Here is a 26,602-nt window from a genome sequence, read left to right on the forward strand (position 1 = left end):
TGTCTACATTGTGCCGCTTGTGCTCTGTTGTCTTTCATTGAAACATGTAATTTACCACAGTCACTAAATGTGAGAACAAGCACAGTTTTTGCAAGCAATTACTTCTACAAAAGACTGAAAATAAAAGTTTATGTTTGACATGCTCCTGCATGCAAATGTATAATTAAGATAGTTTTATAATTATACGTTTGATTTACAAATGCACATAAAATTTGTTCCTTTCGAGGATTTGACATGTCACAGTCCTCTGTCATTTTTTCTTGCGTATTCTTTCCACACGGGGGCGTCCTGGAACAGCTCAGGGTGTCTAATCACACACAGTCACACACATTGTTAGGGTGTCAGAAGAGGAGAGTGGACTTTCACTATACCTTTATTCCCTCACTCTATAAATCTAAGTCAAGAATACAGAAAAATATACTTGCCATATTTCCTTTTTTTGTGTCTGTGTCTACTGATTTGACTAATGGCTGCTGCTTTGTGCCTATGTTAAATTTGTGAAATTATTATAATTATATTAAACATTTTTAAAGTTGTCTGTCACTCGTGAGTCTTCGACTAGAAGAATAACTATTGCCACGGATTGGTAATTAACAATCTATGCTTTCATTTTCATGGTTTTGATTATAACGTGTATTTGCATTATATTATAAAAAAAAAATACATATTTACAACGGTAACAAAAATACCTTTATCTGGTGTAAAAGCTCTGGAATTCACTAATTCAGAGTTCCTGCTTTAATAGCACTTTGCTGCAAATCGTTGTAAGCAGACTTTCCAGAATAAATCGGGAGGCAAAGCGGGAAATGATCGCGTCCTCCTCCTATAGATGTTACACGGTGTTTTGTAACCCTGGTGATTAGAGTGGAGGAGGCGGGGTCAGGATGCTGAGGCGGCCTTTCATTGGCTGTCCGTGACTTTGAGGAGTGGGTTGGGAGGGAGCTGCCAGCTGTGCGGGGAGTCCAGATAAAGCAGCCTGGAAAGTACTTATGGGACAAAGAACCACAGTTTCTCACTCCATCCTCTATCACCGGTTGGAAGCCACTCAGTCAGGGTTCTGGAGGGTTCGGTCTGCTGGTTCTTCTGTATCTTCACAGTAAGTTTTTCTTTTTTCACTTTTTACATTCTTCCAACTGTGCAAAACCCGCACGCGGGGATTAATGCCTGATATCCGTTTGTAATTTGAGAACATTTTCGTGATTACCCTCCCTTTTTGCAATTTAAACGTTACAAAAGTCTGCTTTATGTTATTATAATGTTACTTTTACATTCTTTACGTCTTGTGCTCAATTAGACTTCAAAATTAGAAAATGAACTAATAAATAAAACAAGGCTACATTAGCGTCACACTTTTAGCCATCTACACTATTACATGTGATTTTTGCTTTTATGCTACTTGCAGTGTTTTGCTAAACTATTCACGCTCTTAATTTTGTCACATGCGTCAATGTGTTTAATTGGTTTAATCGCTGACAGACCAGCATAAAGTGATGCCTTATTGTGAGGAGAAAAAACAGAATACATGATTTTTAATCTATTTCTACTAATAAAAACATTAAAAGTGTAGGATGTGTCATTATTCCTCCCCCATTACTCTGTTACACCTAAATAAAATCTTGTCCAGCCATCTGCTGTCAGAAGTCACTGAATTAGTCAACAATTCACTCAAATGACTTGTGTGTATTTTATTCTAAGCATGAATCCAGCCGTCATGTGAAGAACTGAAATAATTCTTTTCATATTAGCTAACAACACATCACAGCTGCAGAAAATTGTCACAGCTACAGTAAAAACATAATAAAAGTAAATAAATCTAAGCAGAATTTGGGGTGTTTTTGTTAAAACTCACAATGATAGAACTCTTTTTATCTGACAGGCTCTTTGGGAGCAAATTATAAGATTACGGAGAGGATTGAAGCAGAGATCAGATATATACAATATTTCATACTTTGAACATATAAAGCAGCTCTATCCGACACATTGTCTAAAAATGGAAAGACTGTCTGTCTATATCAAGTCACAAAATGTTCACTACTAAGCATTAAAGTTGCTTTCCCTGCCTGTACTGATGTTTAAGGGAGATCAACCACATATTTTACTTTGACTCCCAAGTGACGCCCCACACAGTTTGACAATTTATTGACCTTTCACCCAAGGAGGTGTTTGTACAAGCGCCTGCAGTTTGTTGGGCTTTCACCATGACGTCAACTCGGAAAGCTGCTTCCCCCCCTCCTAAGTCCATGTTTAATGATGAGGAGGTCTCCTCCTAACTTTCCTCTTTCCATACCTTAACACCCCCAGGTATTTTTGGTTCCAGAGCTGACAAGTTCAGAGTTTTTCATGAAATATTAAGACTGACTTCAGTTTTCTCTCTGAACTCAAGTTCAGAGAGTTCAGATCAGCCTCAGGGTCCAGATCAGCAGATAAAGAGACAAGCGGCACCCTTTCTTCAGGAGCTCACATTTGCTCCCAATTAAGCTGCCAGACAGATACAGAGATCTGCTGCTTCTCATTGTTAACCAAAACACTCCAAATTCTGCTTAGAAGGATTTTTCACCTCTGAAATTGAAAAAGTTTGATTCTGAATTCATATGTATCAGCAGAATGTAAAATATATGTTATGGAGCAATGTTTCAGTTCAGTCAAACTTGTTACAAAATACTGGAACTGTGGTAAAATTTTATTCTATACTCATGGCTGCATAGAGGCAGTGCAATAATGCCTTTGGAAAACTGATTTAATAGCCAAGCCAAGATCTTAGAAAGATTGCCCTCAGTCCCTGACATTATAGGCTAAAAGTACCACAAACCACAGTTCAACTGTCTGGAAACCGAAAAGGACCTTCAGAAAAAGCTGGCGACAGCAGTTTTGTAAAGATGATAATAAAAGTCATATGCCATTGTATCTCCCTCCAGATAACTCATCTTTTCCACGTGCCATCCCCATAATGGTGAACCAACTGTTACTGACTTTGCTGTGCATGTCGGCGGTGAGCAGTGCCCAGTCAGACAAGCCAGTAATCCAGCTACGCCTCGGGGGGGAGAAGAGGAAACACTACGAGGGCCGGGTGGAAGTTTTCTACAATGGAGAGTGGGGGACAGTGTGCGATGATGACTTCTCCATCTCTGCTGCACAAGTGGTGTGCAGAGAGCTAGGCTTCATGGATGCTGTGTCCTGGGCTCCCTCTGCCAAGTTTGGGAGAGGGGAAGGTAAGGAAGTCTGTTGCCAGAAAGTCCCCTAATCCAGTAAGATCAAGTCAAGACTTCCTGAAGGTCAACCAGAAGAGTAGGGGTCAGGCTTTTTTTTACGATGGTGTGGGGGGGATTACTTTATCGCCCAACCGCATACATTCGAAGGCAGGCAGCAGATGTCTGCGTTCAGCTCCAGGTTTTCCACGGAGCTGAACGCAGGTTCAGGTTTTCCGTGTCTGAGTGGTAATCCCTTCTGGTGCTGGGTTTCTCATCAGACGTGAGCGGGGGCACATCAGTCCGTTCAGAACGGGCAAAGACTGAAAGCACCGTAACCCAGACATAATCTCACCTCCGTTTTGCTTTTTTTTTTTTTTCCCGACCTATACAGTTTCCTCTGTTGCCTTAGGAATGCTGATGACATCCCCATATCTGTGAATGTTATAGATGCTGGTGGTCCTGCTAGTCATAAATTAAGTCAGGACTACAGAAGCAGAGTAATCAGGTTTCCACAGCAGTCATTGTGGAAACTTTGGTTGCTACGTTTCTGAACCTAAGCAGGTCTATGCATTTATTCATGTACGGTAGATATTGTGGCTGACGAGCAGTAAATCTTTATAGTTGCAATGTCTGGATGGAAAGACAGCATATACTTTAAGAAATGTTTTTCTGGCCAAGTGAGGAGAAACAAAAGCCTGATATCATGCTATGTATGGAATTTCTGGCATTTAGAGGTAGCCATGAGAAACTCTTAGTTTACATCATGTTTATCCTTCATCATCCACCAACAATAAAAGAGAAGAGAAAAGTTCCTTAAGTACTTAGAGTAGCCAGTTTGTGTTTTTATCTTGCTGAAAACACTCAGCGATCAAAATTGTATCCCTCTCTCCAGTTTTTGTTTTTCACACCCCTTGCACATTCCTTCATTCTGTCATGTTATGTGATGTACAGTGTTTGTTTTCTGCCTCCCTTAGTGGTTTGCATTCAGCTGAAAAAGACCAGTTTTGGTCCAGTCTGACCGGAGCGCATTCAGATGCATATTTGCTATGTCCTCTGCATGATTTAAAGGAAACTGCAGACAGCAGTTCTTCTGGCTTTCTGCCAATAACAGCTTTCTTGATGTGGTACTTACACAAAAGCCATATTTTTTTTAGCACAACAATAGTTGTCCATTTTAAATAAATTCTCCCTGACCATGAGCTGTGAGACTTACTACTGCATACCTTGGTGGGTATGAACTGGGGCCATACTTTTTCCATTTTTGGATGACAGGATAAACATAGTCGATCCAAGACTGGAATTTTGTTTTGCAACCTAACTCTGCTTTTAACTTCTTCACAACTTTATTCCTGACCACTGTGCTGTCTTCATAATGCTTGAGGACTGAGCATCATTTGCCCCAACCTTTGTTCACAGATGTTCTCTTAAGCCTTTTCAGAACTACCATATTTATAACAAATTAAACTACACGGTTTACTCTGCGTAGCGATCGGCTGACTTCCGAAAGCAGCCATTAGTCTGTGTTGGTCTATCACCCGAAGCCCAAGAAAATACTTTTAGGTTTTTAGTTGTAGCATGACAACATGTGAAAAACGTGAGGGTTGTGAATACATTTGTAATGGATTCTATAACCAGTACTTCTACACTGAAGATAGACATTTACAACAGATTTTGATTTACGACAATGATATAACACTTATAAGGACTTCCTTTTTAGAGTAACTTTTTACAACAATAAAGTTAATAGATCACTATTTATAACTTTTAGTGAGACTCCACAGGAACACTGTCCTCTGTCCAGTTTAGTTTGAGTATTTCTTGGCTGCCTTTTTGCAATTACAGCTCATTATTAAAATGAATGACTCCAACAGTCCTCTGGCTTCTCTGTGTGGCATATTAAAGCCCCTGAAAAAAAATTTAAATTGTGGTTTTTACCACAGCACTAATCATGGACACTTTTTGTTTAAAAAGTCCATTGAGACTTTGCTGGATCTCGCCCTGTAGCAATTAAAGTCAAGACTTGTACTATAAGTTCTTCCGTTGTTCTTCCAAACAGAAGTGCTCAGGGAAAAGGGTGGATGACCACGTAATATGCAGTCACTGTGTTGGTATGATCGCAGCGTTCTTCAGAAACACTCTGAGGCCGTTAAAGGATGAGCGGCACGTTGAACGCTCCCATGAGTACAGCTGTGTGGTTTCCCTCACGGCTGATTCAGATCTGCCAGCTGTGCGGCGGAGGACAAGTACCGGTCCGGTTTTGGCTGGTTATGTCAGGGAACAAACACGGCGGCACGTGAGTGCATGTCTTTTCTCAGTGTCCTCAGTGGAAGCGCCAAGAAAAGAAAACTGCTGAAGAGTGCAGTAATTGTCGGCTTTTAGTTCAAGTGTTATGATGTCTACGAAGTTGAACAGAGTCTCAGAGAAATAGATGATCAATTCAGGCACAAGTATGACCTCGGCCAAAATGCTAAAGGTCACAGAGTGATGGAAGCACACATGAGAGAGAGAGGGAAGAAGAAAATCTGCACAAACCACGCCTGATATTGTCGTCACAATACTTACCATTTTTATCATTGTTGCAAAATTTTCCGGTGTTGTTCTGATATCTAGACTTGTCAGGTTATCAGTGATCTGTCTACCTCTTGTTTCAGAGCTACGCTAGTGGCTGTTGTCAGGTTATAGGCTTTACGTTTCTCAGCTTTGAAATCAACTGTCTGAATGCCTGATATTTTAAGAAAGTGTCGACTCCTTTAAATCAGGACTAAAAATATTGCAGTTTTCCAATGAAAGTCAAAGATGACTTTATCAGTTCCTTTTTAGAATTTCTTGCTATGTAAGTGATGCCTAAATTTACTCTTACTGCATTTCTTGTTATCTCTTTGTTTACATTTGAAGAGCCTCGACTATACCTTGTATAGGTTTGCTGCACAAATAAACCTGCCTTTGCCTTCTCTTGCTCCAGGTCGTATTTGGCTAGACAACGTGCACTGCACCGGCGCAGAGAAGAGCCTCGCTCAGTGCGAGTCGAATGGCTTCGGAGTGTCTGACTGCAAACATTCAGAAGACGTCGGGGTGGTGTGCGCTCAGAAACGCATTCCGGGCTTCAAGTTCATCAGGAACCAAGCCGTCAGTGGGGAGGTAGGTTCACGTAGACCTCTACTGTACAAAAAGGACCAAATGTGTTATAAATTATTAAAACCTCAGCAGTGCTCTAAGCCTGGTTCAAGTACACACACGTAACCTGGACAGACGTTCTCTGCATTGGAAAATGATAGAGGACAGGCTTTGGATGAAAGAAAACCTTATCGCAGTAAAACTTCTTCCAATCGCTCAAAGTCAAGTTTTATTTTCAAATGCGTCCAACTTTCCTCACTGGGATTTTATTGCAACATTTCAATGCATTTATGATCTTATCTTTTAAAGAATAAAAATATTGTGTAACCTGAACTGACACCTGCTGAAGTATCACCAGACATCACGTTTCAGTAAGAGTAAACATGCAAATTGTTATTTTTGCACGGAACACAGCAAGTCATTTTAGCCCGAAGATGCTCCCCGTATCTCACATTATGAGTCTGTTATAAGTGGACACGCCAGAGCTCCACTATGCAGGCAGGGAGATCATGGCGATGAGTCAGAGAGAAGGAATACCATCCGGTCTGCCTGTAGGGAGCCCCTCTGCACCGGATGGAAAGTTAGTGTGGGCCTGTGAACGTGACAGTCAGAGAGGGAGGGAGGCCGAGGGAGGCGATGCAGACATTCCTTCAGCTTGTCCGAAAACAAGTGACTAAAAAAGCTGCCATTTAAAACTGAAGCAGCATTCGTTGGCAGCTTCAAAGAGAGGCAGTGCTTTCTCTCTGAACTCACGCTTGGCCTTCTTTGTTTGTTTGTCCTTGATGGAGGGTGGAGGTGCGGCTGTGTCACAAGTCCCCACAGCAGCCAGAACAGTGAATATGTTTTCGTCAAAGGCCCCGTTAAGACAACATACCAGCAGAGAAAATTTGAAGACCTTATTTGTTTTTCCACTGCCCGCTTCGGTGTTAGGGTTAGGAATGAAGGAAATAAGGAGAGGTGAAATTCAAATGTGTAATGTGGACTTACTGAACACTCTTAGTTTATTCCTGCTTTTTTACAGGTTGTACATGATGGTAGCACCTCCTCGTTCTCTATGTGATCAGTATATTTAGGGTTTCTGGTGTGTTAGTGCAGTTCACTCCCCCGCCCTGTAAATATTTCCTCAGTCCAACCAAAGTCTTTTAAGTTACTGAGGAGAGGAAAGGGAATAAGGTGTACCTACACCTTTTTCGGTTTGCTTGAAGTGACGGTAGCAATGAGCAACCCTGTTCCAGCAACCTGTTCATTCACAGCATGAATTGACATTCTGTGTTGAGTCTGGAAAGCGAACATTCCCAGCTGTGGGAATTACCGTTGGTCTGTGCCACAAGGATGAAAGCATGCATAAGTTTCCATGTCCCTTGAAATCTCCCACGTGGAACAGGGACAAACTTTAATGAATCTTACTGCAACTTTGTGTGAAAGACCAAACACAAGGTAATAGTTCATAATTGCAAAGTGGAAGGAAATTGTCGTTTTTTTTTCCTAATTCAAGCGAAGTCAATCCAAATCAACCAAAGTCAATTTGTGTGTAATAAATGCTGGCTGCTCTGTATAGAGGTTTCCTGAAGACTTTTTCCCAAGGAAGACACCCGACAGGTCAGTGATAGTGCAGAAGACATTTAAGCATCAATGAGACATGGCTGACAACTTAAACTGTCAGGGCTGGGCAAACGGGGCATTAATCATCGAAGCAACCAAACAAATCTGGTCTTTATGAAAGAGTTGGAAGAACAAAACTGTTATTGAAATGAGCCCACACAACTTCCCGTTTGCAGTTTTCCACAATTCTTCACGGTCACAGAGCAATCACCCAGTAAAAGGTGTTCTGGTCAGGTGAGACTGTAATGGAACTTTTTGTGGGTATACAAAACACCTTAATCGAATTAGGAATATGTGGCAAGACTTGAAAATTGCTGCTCTCCATCCAACCTGAGCTCCAGTCAACCTGAAAAGAAGGTCTGTTCTTTAAATGGAAAACTGGTAGAGACATAACTCAAAAGAGTCACAGTCGTACCTGCAGCAATAAGTGATTCTGACAGATAGGGGCTCACAGATGCACTGGTTACACCTCTCAGATTTTGTTTTTTGACAAACTTTGTGTTGGTAAAATCCCTTTAAGCTACACTAGACTTTGGTGTTGTATCGTGACAAAGTGTGGAAAGGTGCCAGGGGTGTGACTTCAAATGGCATGAGTGAAATCGAAGCACATTCATCTGTTGGAAAGGCCCAGCCAAAATCCAAATAGAATGGCAAGACCTGAAAGGTGATTTTGGCAAATGCTCTCCATCCAGTTTGATTTGGGTTGAGGTACTTTTCGAAGAAGAATGGAAAAGAACTTTCAGTTTTCAGAAATGGAAACTGGTAGAAATTGACCCAATGGAGAGACTCAAATGTCACATACAAGCCGGTAGAGAGCCTCAAATGTGTAGTATATCCTCTTAATTCATAATTAGACAATTAAGCAACACTTTGAGATTGTCCATTACATAAAATCCCACTAAAATACATTGAGGTTTGCAGGTGTAACATTTGAAGACTTTAAGGGGTTTAATACTTTGCAAGGCACTGTGTGTTTTTATAATTTTAAGACCATTCATCCACGTTATGTCTCAGTTTGAACAAAGTCTCGAGTTATTTATTACTGACAAATGTTAAATGCCATCAGCCTTCGATGGTTACCCAACACCCCTAAAAGAACAATAGACCGATCATTCCTGAACTACAGAACCAACTTTACAAGCCACATCTGTGACCCAGCACTGTTTCCACATTAAGCTGCATTAGTTGTTGGCAGTACACAGATTTAATTTAGTCTGTGCAGCTCAATACAGTGTTGTTGTTATGACTAATCATTTGTTTCTTATAGTGGTAAGAAATTCATGACATATTTGACTGGTGCGGTGGTCAAACTGATTGTCAGCAGGAACATTTTTCCCCTAATTTAGACGAGATAATCCAACCAGCTGTGCAACGCTGTGATGTTCCAGTTGGAAAAACACCGTGCACAGTGGGATGTGTTATTTTAGTATAATTAGGGGTTGATAGCACAAGTTTGATAGCAGTCATTCTGAGAGGATGTTTTTTGTTTTCCAAGACGTTCGTGTCACGGTTTCGGCGTGTAATCATTATGTCATGCTGATACTGTACATCGGATGCCAAAAAGAGGCATCCGATGGAAAGGTGCCCTCGCTTTGATTAAAAGTGCAGTAAGGTTTCACAGAAGGTATTCCAGGTGAAGAAGTCCTTCAGATAAGTTTTCCTACTTTTGTTTTTTAACTTGACACAATTTCAGTGTTATTTAATATCTTTCAACTTTTCTGTACCCAACAATCACCTCTTAATAAGGAAGTTATTCTTTTTGATTCAGAAAGGAGACACATGCTACGTAGAACCACAACTTCCTCACTCTGTGTGGAATAATTGCAAATGATTTGTCTTATTCTTGGTTTTATCTACGTTGTCGCTTACTTTATGCAAATCTTGCACCTATTTTTGTTGCCTTTCTTTTCTTGTTTTATTATTATTATTTGTATTATTGCCTTACTGTGTTTTAGCAGGACAGAAAGAACCAGCTATCAGAATGTGAAGAAAATCCGTAGAGACAGAAATCAAAACTGCGAAAGTTGGCAGAGGGAGAACATTTTGTTCCTGAAGGGACGAGTTAAAAGTGAGCTGCACAGGCAGCTGCAGTCTGCAACCAGAACATGTTTACTTGAACCAAACAGTCACGCCAGGATTCATCAATCTAATCTAAGACAGTTATTGTAATAGGAGAATACACCAGTTTTATTCACTAAAACTGGGCGAAGGTTGTTCACGGACTTCTGTTCTCATGATTACAGCTGGAAACCTGAGCAGGAGTTAAGCTCGCCTTCAGCACGTTGAATTGAAAAAGCTTTTGAGGAAGAGACTGATGGAGGGGAGAGATTTATGTCAGGAGACTCCAGTACAGGCTGGAAGGCTGTTACCACATGTTCAACAGCTGGATCCTCTCATGGCCCGAGCTCCCCTTTGTGTCTTAGACTAGCCAAGCTGAGGACTTTTGAGTTTTATGATTCAGTGTCTTCACATGGTGCTCCCTCTGTAAATGCGATGTATTTCTAGCAAGCTGCAGATGTGATTCAAAGCTAAAACATTCATGTTGCACAACTAGAACCACACTAATGTAACTGTTCTTTTGGCGATACAGAACAGCCAGTTTCCTCATAGTGTGCGAATACACACTATGAGTTGTGTATTCGCATTGCAACGGTAAGAGGTTTCACATTGTAGCATAAGAAAATATTACACGAGCAAGTTTTATAGTTGGTTTTGTGAGAGAACATTTTATGTCTGTCCTGTTACTGCATGTGAAACTATGTGCTGCATATTATACACAGGAACCACGCCTCTGATTGTGTATTGAAAGCAAATGAGATGCATCTTGATAGGTATTTTCCTTTCGAACCTAAATAAAAGAAAGAACCACAGACAACGTATATGAATTTTACGTGGAGCTTTTGCAAAAGGGAAGGCTCTGCCAAACTTCTAAATTAGGAGGTGCGTAAAGTTGAACCGACAGCAGTGACCTCCATACACACGTAAGGAAGAGAACACTTTAAACAGAAAATCACAATGATCTATAGGCTGAATGTGCACTAAAGTAAGAATAAAATGACAATACCAAAAAATCTCTAACACATCTACTTGTGAAAGTGAGATTTTACTGACTTTAATTAAACTCCTTAGCTCCACGTTTGACAAATTTATCCAATTTTGTGTTGCAGTTTGGTAACTCCCATCCAAAATGACTTTTCTTTTTAATTTTACTGCCAAGATGGAAGCAGGACGCCCTGATGGACTTTCCAGATGCGAAGCCTATCAGTTAGCAGCCACGTACGTTTGGCAGATCGGGGTGGGGCAGATGTGAAAGTCATTTCGGAGGTTTCTGGCTTGTCATCTAAACCGAAGCGTGATCAGCGTTCAGCCTTGCCAGAGCTTTGCGATGTGGGCTGGACGGCAGCTGAATGGGTGGGCATTTTACTCACATGTTGCTGAACGTGCTGGAGAAGGCCTGGGAGGCTGATTATACTGGAGGAAAGGCACAGTAGTGGAAGCATTAGTCAGACACTGGCTAGACCGCAGCCTCATGTTCACACACCTCCGTTCTGAGGGAGACCCGGTTGGAAAAACAAGTCTGCTCTTCATTTAGCAATTCCCAGAGCACACTTCAGAGGCTGATCTGCTTTCTTCTCTGCCCTCAGTCACCGCAGACAAACATGGACTAGGAAATTATTTTTAGCAATACTTAGATATGAAGGCTGTAGCAGTCACTGAGGTACAGTGAGAGTTGGCAAGCATGAAAAAATGTTTGTGAAATTTTACAGTGAGCTGATATGAAACTAGATGTACTATGAGTTGCATGTTTGTGCTGCATTAAGCTATTGTTTACACAACCCACTAAAAGTATTGAAACGGTTTTGCTCACACCTGTTTTTGTCAAAAATGAGAAAAATGACTGTTGTTATTAACACAACAGCGTGCTCTCACTGCTGGCCTCAGTTCACTACTGTGCTTAGACTCGAGTAAGAACTTATCAGAAACATTAAGAGCTAAAAATGCTGATCAGATAATTGATGCTCACAGATGGATGATTGACTGATTTCAACACTTTAATTTAAGCTCTTTTTTTTGAGAGATTTCACAAATTTCAAACTTTGTGGAAGTGTACTGAAATGACTGTAGATTAATGACTCCAGGTTTGATCAATATAATATATTAAGCATTATTATATTTTAAGCATGTTTACACTTGTTTCATATAAGGTGGTTCTAATACCAAAAAGGCAGCATAAAATAATTTTTTTCAATCACAGGAAAGATTTCACAGTTCTTGTTGTGTGTTTGAAAAAATATGTTTATTTTATTTTATTTTTTTTTTCAATCACAGTAATATCAGTCTAATTCCTGAAAACCGTGAACGACATTTGGTTAAATCCACTCCAGACTCTTTTAGATTCACAGCCTTTTGGGTGGGGTAACTGCTTGATCATTCCACCCTGGGCAGAAACCCAAATCCCCGGTTACAAAAACTGCCATTGAACTGGTCCAATTTTTCTAATATAAATGTGAATATAAAAATATTCCCTTTTATGTATCATTACGCAAATATCTTTCGTAAGTGTGTCCAGCTCAAGGTGTCTCTTTGTGCTGCACCCGGCGGCTGAGCAGAGTTAAAAACGGTCTGGCCCGTACAGCTGGGGTGCAGCCAGACGTATAATGCTGAGTTTATGCTTGGTGGTCAGGGTTCGGGAGGCTAGCGGGCGCCTGGACTGATCCCAGCTGTGCATATCTGTCCACTGCTCTTCAGTCTCACACATTCAGACAGCCAGTTTCCTCACTCTGAGCCAAACACAACACTACTCAGATCCATCCCAGTACCCCGTTTCATACCTGGCCTCACACCTGCCCGGCATGTTGCTTTCAGTTCTTTTAATTTCAGAACATTTCTTTTTGTTGCATTTTTAGTCTGTGTTATGCTTTTTGGAATTACCTCTCCAATCTCAATTCAATTAGTGGTTGTTTTGAAGTTAAAATAAGGATGATAGAATAAAACAGATTAAATTTAGAACACTGGTGCCTGATCCTGATCACGTATCTCAACCGTCCCTCCCACAGACGGAAAACACTTTGTCATGCCCAGACTACCGACAATCCCTTCATGAAGGAGTAGTCTTTACCCCCTCCAACCACTGCGGTCAGTGGGAGGACCGGGGTCGCTCCCGAAGCTCCGGAGGCTCCTCCCGCTCTCTGCAGTCATGAGTGTTCAGAGACCCTGCAGCCTCGAACATTCCCCGATGCTGACGCCATCCGCAGGAAACCACTCTGTGGGCAGATGTTTAATATTCTGGGAAACGTGCCGGATTCTTCTCTTTTAGCTAAACTGAACTGGATGTTACAAAAGTACTGCAATCAGCAGTTATATATCGCAAAACATCTCTTTCTTTGGAGTTGTTTTTTTTTTTTTTTTGCACCTATGGTAGACCTTCACACTCAGTCAGGAGCAAATGGCAAAATTTGTCTCATGGTGGAAGTTTTAGCTGTTATCCCATAAAGGTCTAGAGGTTAAAGGTGACTATTCCCACTTGATTTAGGGGAAGTCAGGAAATGTAACACTGATTGTTTGGATAACCGCTTCCTGACAATGTGAGCAGCTGGCTTTGTATAACCTTTAGGCAGAGGGAGACTTTACTACCTTAAAGAGACTCTAAAACTCTAAAACTGAACATGTCTCTTGCTTCCCGTGAAATAATCACATTTCTAGCATGAAGCGGTTTAATGTGCAGCACATGTGCAATCAGAGCCTTTCACTGGAGTTCCTCCTGCAGTAAGCTCTGTCTTTCTTCCCAAGATGGTTTCACATTTCTGAGTAATAGTCAGAGGCTGTGTTGTATTTATAATATATGAAGTGGACACCGTTTCGGCTATGCTGGTTGTACACCGGAGAAACCACCTACATCATTTAAATAACACGTTGCAGCCATTTTAAGAGATGGCAGTTTATTTGTGATTATGTTCCCTTTTGTAGTTACATAACCACGTTTATAAGCAAACACTCTGGGGCTGGATAGTCTCAGGGAAGGTTGGATGCCACGGGGCTCGATGTAACGTGGAGCTGCACGTTTTGCACAGCAGGTCAGAGGAATGTGGCTGACCGCCGGACAGGCTTCACGTGAGGAGATGAGGGGGTGAAATTACATGAATTTAGTCCGCTGGATATGGTGATCCGTGTAATTACTGTCATGCCATATCCCGAAATAAAAACCAACATTTTGCTTTTGAGACGAATTCTCGCCACAAAATGTTGATCGTACAACATCGATGGACATCAACATGGTGGCTTGCTTACGATAAGTTCATATTTAGCTAATTATCCAACCTTAAGATTACAATTAATAACCTTATTGATGTGGACTTCTGATTAAAATGCCCTAAATTGTATGATAATATTTTATCATATTTTTTTTTAGCTTAACAAATGCAGCAGGAGCCATTCAAATAATAGTTTTATTAATTTCTGTACTATAACATTTAGAAAAAAATATACAATAAAAGCCATAAACCATATAAATATATTAAAAAATCTTACATGTCATTTTAGTGAATAAGGTGTCATTACAGTGCAAAATGATGATAAATACAAAAGTGTTGGAAATTCTGCTTCAAAGTCTGTCGTGATGTAGTATGTTTTTTATTCCTGTGTAGCATATGTCCATTCAGTGTCATTTTTGTTGCTTGTTAATATCTTACGACAAATTTGGCCATTTTTGCATTGCATTTCTTTGTGCTGGCCTGGCTTCGAAGACGTTAAACTAGACAGACAAGGAGGATGGAAAAGTCACGGTGATTGCGCAGGGAAGCAAAATAATTCCAAAGCTAAATATTTTTGGTCAGAGTTACCAAAAATTAAGCACAAATTCGTCGATAATCATTGAATTTGCAGTAATAATTGTAATCAAAAAGGGGGGGGCCGCACTGCTCGTATAGAAAACATAACATAAAACTCTTATGTTATCTGTTACTTTGCATCATAACCAAAGTCAAACCTTGCTTTGGATTGCATGTTGTCTAATGACAGCCTTTGCTTCGCTGGTCAGGGCATGACGGTACAGGTGGAGGAGGTGAGGATCAGAGCCACGTACTCCCACAGGAAACGGATCCCCATCACCGAGGGCTTCGTTGAGGTGAAAGACGGAGGCAAATGGAGACAGATCTGCAACGAGGAGTGGACCGAGATGAACAGCAGAGTTGTCTGTGGCATGTACGGTTTCCCCGATGAGAAAACTTTCAACGTCCGACCCTACAAGTGAGTAACGGCTCTGCGGCGGGGAGTCTGAGTTTTAATTATGCTAATTTGCTGTAATGAAAGTTTGAATGTTGTATGGTTTACTTTGGGTTACGTTAAAAACTGTTTTTTGGAATGAGTAAACACTGTGATGTACTATATATAATAGATTTTTTTTAAATTCACACGTTTAAAAAAAAAACAACGAAAGCCGTCGTTTGCGGGCAGACTTGTATCCTACACGTGCTCTTTATGCTAAAAATATAGTATGTCTGGGATGTTGCTTACTCTTTTTTTGGGGTTGTTTTTCTGTTGGGTTTTGTAAGTTTTAGGTGTGTTTAGCCCAAACTAAACAGATGTTGGGAAACATTACACAATCAGCTTTGTTTACTCCGCTAGTCACTCACGAGATGAAACACGCTTGGCCCTGCAGATTGTTGGCCCTGTCAGAGGAAGTTTGAGCAGATGAAGGACTATCATTCGATAGTCCTGGACGGGAACAACTGAGTGTACTGCAGTCTGAAACCTTGGTTCTGTTGGGTTTTATGTGTCTTTCTCTGTCTGCTCACATGGGCAACAGATTCAAACGCTTTGTGCAAACGAGCGAACACACAGACGGCAACTGATTTTTTCCACATTTTTTCCCTAAGCACGCTCAACCGAATGGATGGCTGCGAGTGATTCTGCCAGGTCTGCTCCACCTGTTTCTTCAAGTGTTAATACTTTTTGACCTTCAGCAGGAATGTCTGAAAAATCCACCCGGCAGGTCAGCGGTGGGCCCCACAAAAAAAATACTTAACATAAGAAGCAGATTAAATGGAAACACTGAGCAGCCATTCTTCTCCGTGGATGAAAACACTTGTTTCAAATTATGCTTCACCGCTGTGGAGTTTCACGCTATCGTAGGGAGGAGGCATCAAATTCAGTCTGGTTGCATACGGAAAAATAACTATTAAGTAGCTGGTTTTTACAAAATTAGTCCCAACGCACCATCAAATTGAACACATTTCTGTATTCAGATCCGTTTGGAGCGCAACGTGGAAAACGTCAAAAAGTTTCTTCTGGTTTCAGTAATTGGCTTGATTTTTCCTCAGATGCAGCTCCAACTCATCTGTTGGGGCTTTTAGTGACCCTTAACTTCTGACTTTCGTTCATGTGTGATTTCAGGGGAATATTAAGAAATTCTCACCACAAACAATATGCATGAATGAATTGCACACAGCTAGAAATGAAACTAGTTAAATAGCTTTTTAAAGCATTGCAAATAATTTATCCTTCAACTTTTATATGCATCCAAGCACCATTGGAGGGCAGTGGCGCATTCACACGTGCCTAAATTGTTGGAAAATCAAGATGATGATGATCCACTCCTTCTCCAACATACCTGAATCAGGTGGATGGCTTGTTATCAAGTCTCTGCAGAGTTGGAGCAGGGATGAATCCAAAGTGTCAGGATGGAACCCACATAGTTTTTGTTGCTTCCTCTTCAGACTGTTGGCGAAGCGCCGCAAGAAGAACTACTGGGGTTTCTCCGTCAACTGCACAGGCAACGAGGCCGACCTGTCAGACTGCAAACTGGGCAAAGAGATCCAGCTCAAAGGCAACAACACATGCAGACGGGGCATGCCTGCTGTGGTCAGCTGCATACCCGGACGGGCCTTTGCTCCCAGCGTCAGCATGGGTTTCAGAAAGGCCTACAGGATGGAGGTTGGTCACGTTATAAATTGTTGGCTGCTACGTTTATCGGCTAGCAAAGCAAGAAAGTCCTGTGCTGCATGGTTTTCAACATTTTCCATAAATTCAAATCTGAAGCATTTGTATCCAGATTGCATTGAGTCAATACTATGTAGATAGATCTCAGTCAGACTGGATCCAAAATGTCTAAACATCGATTTTTAAGCCCTGGCCGGAATTTTAAATGACCTTTGCCAAGTTTTCTTCCAGGACTGCTCTGTAATTCATGTCCATCAATCCTCAGATCAGCTCCGACCAGCTTCTCTGTGTATCTTTTAGATTATCCACCATAATGCTCACTTTTTAGGGGGGGATTAAAAAGCACTCTTCATCCTTTTGTAGTTGTTCTGAATTCATCCATCTGACAAATATTTACATGTTTTGGCCTTTCCCCCTCCCACATTGCGGCAATCATTTAAATGCTCACCATCTGCAACATATCCACAGTCTTATTTTGTGTGATGTTTCCACAGCAACCCTTAGTGCGCCTGAGAGGCGGGGCTATGATAGGTGAGGGTCGAGTGGAGGTGCTGAAGAACGGAGAGTGGGGAACTGTTTGCGACGATAACTGGGACATCAGAGCAGCCACTGTGGTGTGTCGGGAGCTGGGCTTTGGCAGCGCCAAAGAGGCCCTGACCGGAGGCCGGATGGGTCAAGGTAACCAGAAGTTTATCAACGATGACACTATTATATGACGCAAAATATGCATTTACTGATGTTGAAGAAAACACTAACATAATTCAGGAATATATGTATATATATAGCCACTGAATTTAAGATGAGCACTTGCAAAGTAATGTTTTATTAAACTTTAATGTCTGTAAGCAGTGAAACAAATGAAACAAAAAATTATTTCTACATATTTGAAACATCCTGTTGTGCAATTTGTAATTACTAGCACCCCAAACAAAGGTGTGTTTATAAGAAATAGTTGTTACGGTTAATGTTGACCAAATTTGGAGCTGTGGAAAAAAAATGGACCTCCCTTATTTTCCTCTTTTTTTGTTCGGGGTGGTGGGATGAGCTTGGCTTCTCATCCAGCTTTTAACTTTTTAATTCTCACTTCGATTGTAGATATGATCAAGTTTAGACAAGTAGCTATTTTTGGAGCCACTTCCTTCCTTATAAAGATCAGTACACACTTTCATCACTTGAAACGCTTTCCCATTTTGAAGAGACGTTTGGAGAAAAGAACGTAAATCTCACATCATATTTACACCAGGAAAGCAAGAAGTCTTGGATGTTTAAAAGTTTCCTCACACCCTGATTAGCTTAGAAAAGTACATTAAATTTAGTTGATGTATTTTATTATAGCTGCTATGTGTCATTCTTTTCTTTGTTGCATTATTTTTTCCCCCACTGGTTAATCCTGTACTTTGCCACAATAAATCTAAATTAAGGGTTGGATTTTTTTTTTTAAAGATTTTTTTATTCTGCTGAACTGAAAACAAATGTCTTTTTAAAAGGATCTTTACCAGGGAAGGAGGAGCTTGTATGTCCACCTGTGAAAATGCGAGGGTGACCTTCAGCTCCTCCTTATCTTTGGCTGCTACATCACCACCTGTTTTTGTCTCACCTCAGCCCGTCTAGACTTGAAGTCAGCACATAAATGCAATAGAGAACATATGGAGAAGCACATCGGTGTTTACACACCGAGCCCATTACTGAATCTGTGAAATGCAATATCCCACAACTTTATAAAATTCATATGGCTGCAGGAAAAGTTGTATTTTTTTCCCCCTCCCTCTGCCTTTTTCTCAAAGCAAAACAGAGGAGTGCACAAAATGTTCCAGGGAAGAAAACATGTTTTATGAGTTTCAGGCGAGGAATTCTGGGTTGGAGCGCGGACAAGGCTGTTTCAGGGCTTCCTGGTCAAGCTAACCTCTTGACTTACAACTTTCACCTCACAGACTTGGAAATAGTTTGTCTTCAGGAGCTTTAGCGAAGTACACAAATGTCAGTAAATCCTGTCACTAACAAGACACGCACTGATCAGTTGTACAAATCAGCCTAATACGGAGACGGCGCCCTCTTTTGCTGACCTGTTGGGGTGCAGCCTAGAGAACATCTGGAGAGGGCAATTACAGATGTTTCAGGGGAGGCGGCAGTATTTCTTATGACCCTTCAGTTTCATTTTTGTCTGTCATAGCTGGCTGCTTGTTTTCTTTGCAGTGTAATATTATTCATCTGCCCCTTTGTGGAACATTCTGTCTGGAAAAACAAGGGAAGAGACGTGTGCTTCTTTAATTCGTAGGAGAATTGTCGTGCCACAAAAATATCAGATTATATACTGTATGTATATGTGTTTTTTTGTTACTCCCCAAGTAGATTCCTGACTTTCCCTTGCGCTTGCTGTGTCCCTGCAGGAGTGGGCGCTGTCCACATGAACGAGGTGCTATGCTCCGGCTTTGAAAAGTCTCTGACCGAGTGTTACTTCAACCGGGACTCCGTCGGCTGCAGCCACGAGGAAGATGCCGCGGTCAGGTGCAACGTTCCTGCAATGGGCTTCCACAGCCGAGTGAGTTTGACTCCACGTGGTTGGTGCTTTTTAAAGAAAACGCACTGCCCTGCGTTTTGAATGAAACGTAAATGTAACCGTCTCTCTGCCCAGCTTCGGCTGAGCGGCGGCCGTAACCCGTACGAGGGTCGTGTGGAGGTCCTGGCGGAGAGGAACGGCTCTCTGGTGTGGGGCTCGGTGTGCAGCGACAGCTGGGGAACCATGGAGGCGGTGGTGGTGTGCAGACAGCTGGGGCTGGGCTTCGCCAGTCACGCTTTCCAGGTAATTTCTCTAACTCTGGTTTCTCCTCCAAACGGAAAGCTTCTCTGCTAACCTGCTTGTATTTTTCTCTGAATACGATGAGCCAGCCCGTGCCCATCCTCCAACAACAGAGAAATCTGTTCTCCCTCCCAGGGCTGCAAGAAAATAATGACATAATTCTTTTCTTGCAGCTTCTTGATACATTATTTATGCAGAACATTTTTTTTCCTAGTGTGCTTGCCAACAAATGCTAAAAGTGGTTACTGCACTAAGAAATGCCACAGAGACACATGAGGACTTCCTAGGAGTTCTGCAGCTCTTATGAAGTACGACAGATCCTGGCCAGAAATAACTTTTTCTCTCCTTTTTCTTTCTCCTTCAGTAGAAACGTGTGTGCAGGCTTTGGTTTATTATCTAAAGCAGTGGTTTTCGATCCTGACTCTCTAAATCCACTGTCCTGGGTGTGTTTCCCTGCACAACCTGCGTGTGTGTGGGAAGTGGAAGACACTTCCCCACAGGGAAGTGTGGGAGTCTGGAAGAAGAAAAACACCTGAAACATGCAGGGCAGTGAGTTGAGAGGATCAGGACTGAAAGCAACAGCTCTAAAGTCAGAAGACATCCTGAAAATGGGCAATTTTGTACTTTTGACACTAATATCATTGTTAGAGATTCTAGTTTTTCAGATATGTGTCCTATACGGTCCCATTTAGTCTCTGCTATTTCCACAATGTCTCTGTGGGGAGATATTCTTCTACATGTCTTAACAAAAGCACAGCCAGGATCTTGTAAAAGAGCCTCCAATTTGGAAGAAAAGAATCAAATAACATGAGATGCGTGTGATTTCCATAGTGTAATGCTAATAAAACAGATTTACCTCACTGCAGTTCTGGAGGCAGGAAATGATGATGGGTTACAGCCACAAGAGAAATGGATGATAGTACATCAGCCTGCAGGTGCTTCCCAGTTTAAGCCTGTTTGGTGTGTTTGTGTGTCTGTGTATACCATTAGCTCTCTGTCTCTAATAAACTTTAGCTTTACTTATCCTAGGGGGCAAAAATAAAGATGCCACTTGCTTAGAAAAACATCAAAACCAGGTTGTAAGTAGAGAAGGTTGGTTAATGGAGGTAACCTTATGGCAGATTTAAGAGTGCAGCCTCTCAGCAAGACTTTAGAGAAAACTGTGAGCAGATCTTTGAAGTGTAAAGGAGCCTCCAATTAAAAAACAAAAAAAAACAAAAGAAAAACGCAAGGAAACACTGGAGCAGCATCACACTCCTATTCTTTCTATCCTGATTGGTTCCTTTTTATGTCACGAGGTGAGAGGACAGCGAGAAAAACACCCCGATGATTTGCTCTGTATATGAACCTACTTTATAGATGTTGGGAGTTTATGGCTTCAGATGATCCAAATCTGGAAGGTATGTGAGAGAATTACAGGGAGGAGTGTTGATAACTGCAGCTTTATGAGTGGAACCTCGACTAGATCCGGCGAACGCTCTATATCGACGAGAGCATTTCTGTGCCAACTTAAAATTTCAGGCCACAGATAATCCACATCTAGATAATTATCCTAAACTTAAAGTTCTCATCTGTATGGTTTTTATTGCGGAGCAGGTCCTCTTAAGACCCACTAGAGTCTAGTTCCTGTCTTGCTCCGATGGTTTTCCAGGCGAACCCGACCACCAGATGGAACATGTGACAGCAATCGTAAATCTACACTTCTGCATATCTGCTCTTCTCCTCAGCCCACCAGCAAATATATGCGTCACCCCTCACACCCCCAGTCCAGCTTCCTTTGTATTCTCCACTTTCACGGTCGTTGGTGGAAAGTCTGACTTTTCCCTTGCACAGACTTTCCATAAGGTCTGCAAACTTGTGCAGCAGAGCTGAGTCAGGGCTGGGAAACATCTGCACAGCTCCTTACTTTCTGTGGGCGAGGGGTGGGGGGATAAATTACTTGATTGGACTAATGCCAACAGTTAGATAATAGCTTTATAATGTATCTATAGCATTGTATCCAAAACAACCCCACACGTCTCATGGTAATTGGTTGCTAGGAACAAAACTTGATCGGCTTATGCCTGGATTTAAACAGTTAGTCACATTCGGTTTTTTTGTAATGCAACTATTTGCCTTCTTAACCAATAAGAACTGATCAAATGGCTACATGTGTATAAGCTCTTACTGTTACTTCTCTTGAAGCTGAAAAGTCAGAAGAACTGCTTTCGTATTATTTTTTTTATGCCTACGCTTAGGAAAGCACATTTGGTCTTTTTTTAATTTATTATTTAAATCTTGATTGTTTAATTATATGGCGCGTCATTTCTGATGGAAATTCTCAGGAGACGTGGTACTGGGAGGGAGACTCATCGGCCGACGCTGTGCTGATGAGCGGCGTGAGATGCTCAGGAACGGAGCTGACTCTGGATCAGTGTCTGCATCACGGCAGACACGTCAGCTGCCCGAAAGGAGGCGGACGCTTTGCTGCCGGAGTGTCCTGCACTCAGAGTAAGAAACGGAACGAAAGCGCCACATTCATGTTTCGTTTACTGAATATATACGTTCTGAAATTAGTTCAGAAAATATACTGTACATTTCATATTTATCTTAATACCTTAGGATAAAATATAAACATGTGGCTAAAAACATGAAAATGGTATTATTAGTTGATTGTCACATTACAACCGCAAACCTCAATGAATTTGATTGAGACTTTGTGATAGAGTAGTGCAGGATTTTCATTAAAATATTGTGCCACTCATCTCCATTCAGCCTTCTGATCCTTTTGAAAATTAAAGATATATTTTCAAAGACTTTCTCTAGCCAATCTGACCGAGCTTGATCTGTTTTGCAAAGAAGAATGGCCAAACATGTCAATCTTCAGATGTGCAAAGGTGGAAGAGACTTAGCCCAAAAGCACTGCAACTGTAATTAACTCAAAAGTTTGTAGGATCACCTTTTGTTGCAGAGGGTGGAAAAGAAATTTAAAATATGTAAGAATGCATGCCACACTTTCCAGATTTTTACTTGGACAATACTTTTGAACCGTATGTATTTGTCCCTTCAGGTAACAAGCTACTTCCTGTTGGTTTATTGTATTGAAATTGCCAATATTTAAAGTTTGTTTCCAATGTGACAAAATGAGAAAAGGTTCAAGGTGTGTGGATATTTTGAAACTGTTTGTAGGTAGAAAAAAAACCTGTTTAGTTGCTGTTTAAAAATGTCAAAGTTAGTGATGGATAGTAGTACAAAAGAAAAAACAACAACCTTGAATCTGTGGACTCCGCTCACGCTGCTGTCGTCCTCACAGCGGCCCCAGACCTGGTCCTCAGCGCTCAGGTGGTGGAGCAGACGACGTACCTGGAGGACCGGCCCATGTACGCTCTGCAGTGCGCCCACGAGGAGCGCTGTCTGTCCCGCACCGCCGACAAAGCCGACCCAAGCTCCTACCGCCGGCTGCTCCGCTTCTCCTCCCAGATCCAGAACAACGGTCTGTCGGACTTCAGGCCGCGGGCGTCGCCACAGTCCTGGGTCTGGCATGAGTGTCACAGGTGAGGCCTCACCTGGACATGCTGTGCAGCTGTACTTCTGACCTTGTTGTAGCTACTCGGAGACTCTGATTTAGTTTTACTATTACTACGAGTCGATCAGCTAACTTGTTGGGCAAAACTAATAAGATCTTCTTAACAGATTGTTGAAAGATTCAAAAGATTTAGTAAAGCTCCTAGATGTGTCTGTTTTCAGACTGTTTAAAAGCTCCCTGTTTCCATGTGTAATCCAGACATTACCACAGTATGGAAGTTTTCACCCACTATGACCTGCTGAGTCTGAACGGGACTAAGGTAGCAGAGGGACATAAAGCCAGCTTCTGTCTGGAGGACACCCACTGTGACGAAGGTAGAGTCCAACACTTGCCTTTCCGTTTTATAATTTAGAGACTCTGGATGTTCTTTTAACACTGAAACTATCTTTAAGAAATACTCTACCATCACGCCGTTTGATCTTCTTGATTAAAATGAGCATTATTTTAACTGATTCTTCGGACACAAACTGTAAACATCTGCTCTAATATTTAGGCATACAGAAAAGGTACGAATGTGCCAACTTTGGCTCTCAGGGCATCACAGTCGGCTGCTGGGACACGTACAGGCACGACATCGACTGCCAGTGGATCGACATCACAGACGTGAAGCCAGGAGATTACATCTTGCAGGTACAACATCTGCTCTGTTAGTCTCACCTTATGAAATACTCAACTTCTGGTGGAAAAGTCAGTCTCAGATCAGCCTGCTGTCTCCTGTAGACCAGACAGACTCTCTTTCTGCACATTTGCCTTTTTTCCCCCCGTTCACTGTCTAAAATGTTACACAACTGAGCGAAGGCCCTTAAAAGAACACGAAACATATTATCTGGTTGACTATTGCAGTTAAACCTCTTTTGAGACCAACACTATTAACTCTGACACTGTTCTTTCTTTCAGGTCGTGATAAACCCAAACTACGAGGTCGCAGAATCCGATTTCACCAACAATATTATGAAGTGCCGCACTCGCTACGACGGACACCGGATATGGACCTACAACTGTCATATAGGTGAGGACAGCTTCTCCTCCGACTAAGTTTTTACACTAAATCTGGACTGTGGTATAAGTCACAAAATATTACATGTTGTTTATACAAATCCAGCTCTTGGTTCTCACATTTCCTTTATGTAAAACACAATAACGTTCATGCAGTGTTAATGTTTTCACGAGTCCATGCAGTACTGTAGCAATTCAATGAATGGCAGTGAAGCTGAATGATGGAAATAGTGCAGAAATATACAATTGAACATACTAAGTGATTTATAATCTCTGAATAGAAGCTGATGGAGGTTTTTTTTTTTATTATTATTATTATTGTTAAATACAAAATTCAATACTTTGTCAGGCATCGATTGAACATTCCTTTAAAGATTCAAAACTTATGAAAACGATAACAAGGTGACATAAAACAAAAGGCCAAAAGTCCCACAATCAAATTATGGCATCTTATCCTTTATAACACTTATTTAATAAATTGTGGCACTTTTGGTCCTCATAACAGTAGCACAGTTAGGAATAACCTTGGCCCAAACTATAATTAGTAAACTGTAAATTGGAAAAAAAAATAAAATAAATATTACATATAGAATACCTTGTAATTTGCCCGTATTAAATCTTTGTTAAAGACTATGAACAGTTTTAACAAAAACACAGCAGACATGGGTAAATGTAGAATATTTCTTTAAATCCTGAAAATTACTTTGTGAACAAGTCTTTGATATGTTTAAAAAAAAAATGTAAAAACTTATCACTCACACTGTGCAACCAGTTCTCGTTCATCAGGACAACAAAAGGAAACAAAGTAAATCTTAAATATTGCCAGGCAACTGAACATATTTCAGGTCAAACCAACATGCAATACAGTTTAATTTAAAACATTTTGAGACTTTGGACCCATCTGAAAGGACCAAAATATCTGTTTCATCCTTGTTGAGATATTTGCCTTATTAGTGTTGCCAAAAGTGAACAATATTTACCACAAGTTGGGTTCAGTTACAGAAATCTGAGGCGGCTCTTCAGAGTTACTGATTGGAGACGGGTCTGTCAAGTCCAGCTATAGAAACAAAAAACAGAAAAAAAAGTTAGGTGAAAAATTTGCCTTTTTTTTTCTTACATTTTTATTTCTGGCTTCACAGGTGGCACATTAAGTTCAGACGTAGAGGACACGTTTCCCGGATTGCTGACGAATCAGCTTTCACACAGGTAGACCAGAGCAGGGCGCATCACAAGGACGGCACTAGGAAATTTTCTGACAACCACTAGAGGGAGCTGTGTGACACCGCATCCTTGAAGCAGTGCTGGATCATCGTTGTGCTCAGGGTTCAGCTGGTACAATAAACAACGACTCCATAGGAAAAGGAGCTGCTTGTTCAGTAAATGCATTTACCCCCATTCAGTTGTACAGAACTGTGTGTATAAGAGTCTCTCGCTGTTCTTGAAAGTGTTATTTTGACCTGGTGCTCATGATGCAATGAGAATTAAAGCCACGTAACTTATTAAGCCAAGTGTGGCGACGAGTGCATTGGAAACCAAAGCTGCATAATGTGTGGAGTGCATCAAACCAAAACTCAGATGCCATGTTCCGTAATGCAAGTAGGGATTGAATTTGTATTATCGTAATCTTACACTGTACATTTATCCCAAACAGCTGTGATGAAAAGCAGCTGTATAAATTAAAACTGTTAAGAGTCCAGAAATTCCCTCTACACAAAAACAAATGTTGTAATTTATTACAGAGGAACGAGCCAAAGCCTCTGGCAAGGAAGTTCCTGTCAAGACGGGAAAACCCCTGCTGTCAGGATTGGATTTAACTAGCTAAACATTGTGACAAATTGTATCCACTTCTAAATGTCAGGAAAATAAAAGTCAAAATTTATACTTTTTCTTTGGAAGTGCTGTGTTCAACAGATGCCAAGTTTGTTTGGAATTAGTTCCTGCAGTGATTTCCAACGTATCTTGAGGAATTTTCCTTCATAAATTAAGCTGGAATAAAAAGAGATAAAGAAGAGTTGTTTGTTTTCACCAAACGCTCGTCTCTGATCTGTGCCTGTTTTCTAAATGTCTTGTTGAACTGTCTCCATCAGGGACTTTGGTACCTTTGTGAAATTACTGTAATGGCCACATTTGTATGTGAAAATGCCTCTCAATGAATTTGTAAATGTTTGAATGTAGAAATGTAAGAGTCCTTCATTTTACAAGGATCCTTTCAGTTGCTAAATTGTTTTAATATATTGAGGTGAATGTGGAAATGCATAACGGTTTTAAATAAAAACATGTTGAAAGCAACGTGTGTCAATCGCGTCTGTGTGTCCATTTCTGCTCACCTGGATATCTGTACAGTCTGCCTCGTCCCTGTATGCCTAAAGCTCTGGTCACCATCCGTTTGGCCACTGCGCAGTC

At 41.2% G+C, this 26,602-nt stretch overlaps 1 protein-coding gene across 1 annotated transcript; it reads left to right on the forward strand.

The window, feature by feature from the left end:
* The first annotated feature begins 961 nt into the window (after positions 1-961).
* On the forward strand, positions 962-26,488 carry LOC114135042 (lysyl oxidase homolog 2A-like). The gene is made up of 14 exons (XM_028001949.1): positions 962-1,096; positions 2,916-3,209; positions 6,151-6,326; positions 14,941-15,149; positions 16,619-16,835; positions 17,336-17,519; positions 19,229-19,380; positions 19,474-19,641; positions 21,963-22,128; positions 22,931-23,171; positions 23,402-23,517; positions 23,697-23,833; positions 24,101-24,212; positions 25,339-26,488. Exons 2-14 carry the CDS (start codon positions 2,948-2,950, stop codon positions 25,407-25,409), a joined length of 2,211 nt encoding a protein of 736 aa, XP_027857750.1. The 5' UTR covers positions 962-1,096; positions 2,916-2,947; the 3' UTR covers positions 25,410-26,488.
* Positions 26,489-26,602: the final 114 nt, after the last annotated feature.

Source organism: Xiphophorus couchianus, chromosome 20 (assembly GCF_001444195.1).
Source record: "Xiphophorus couchianus chromosome 20, X_couchianus-1.0, whole genome shotgun sequence".
Taxonomy (NCBI): domain Eukaryota; kingdom Metazoa; phylum Chordata; class Actinopteri; order Cyprinodontiformes; family Poeciliidae; genus Xiphophorus; species Xiphophorus couchianus.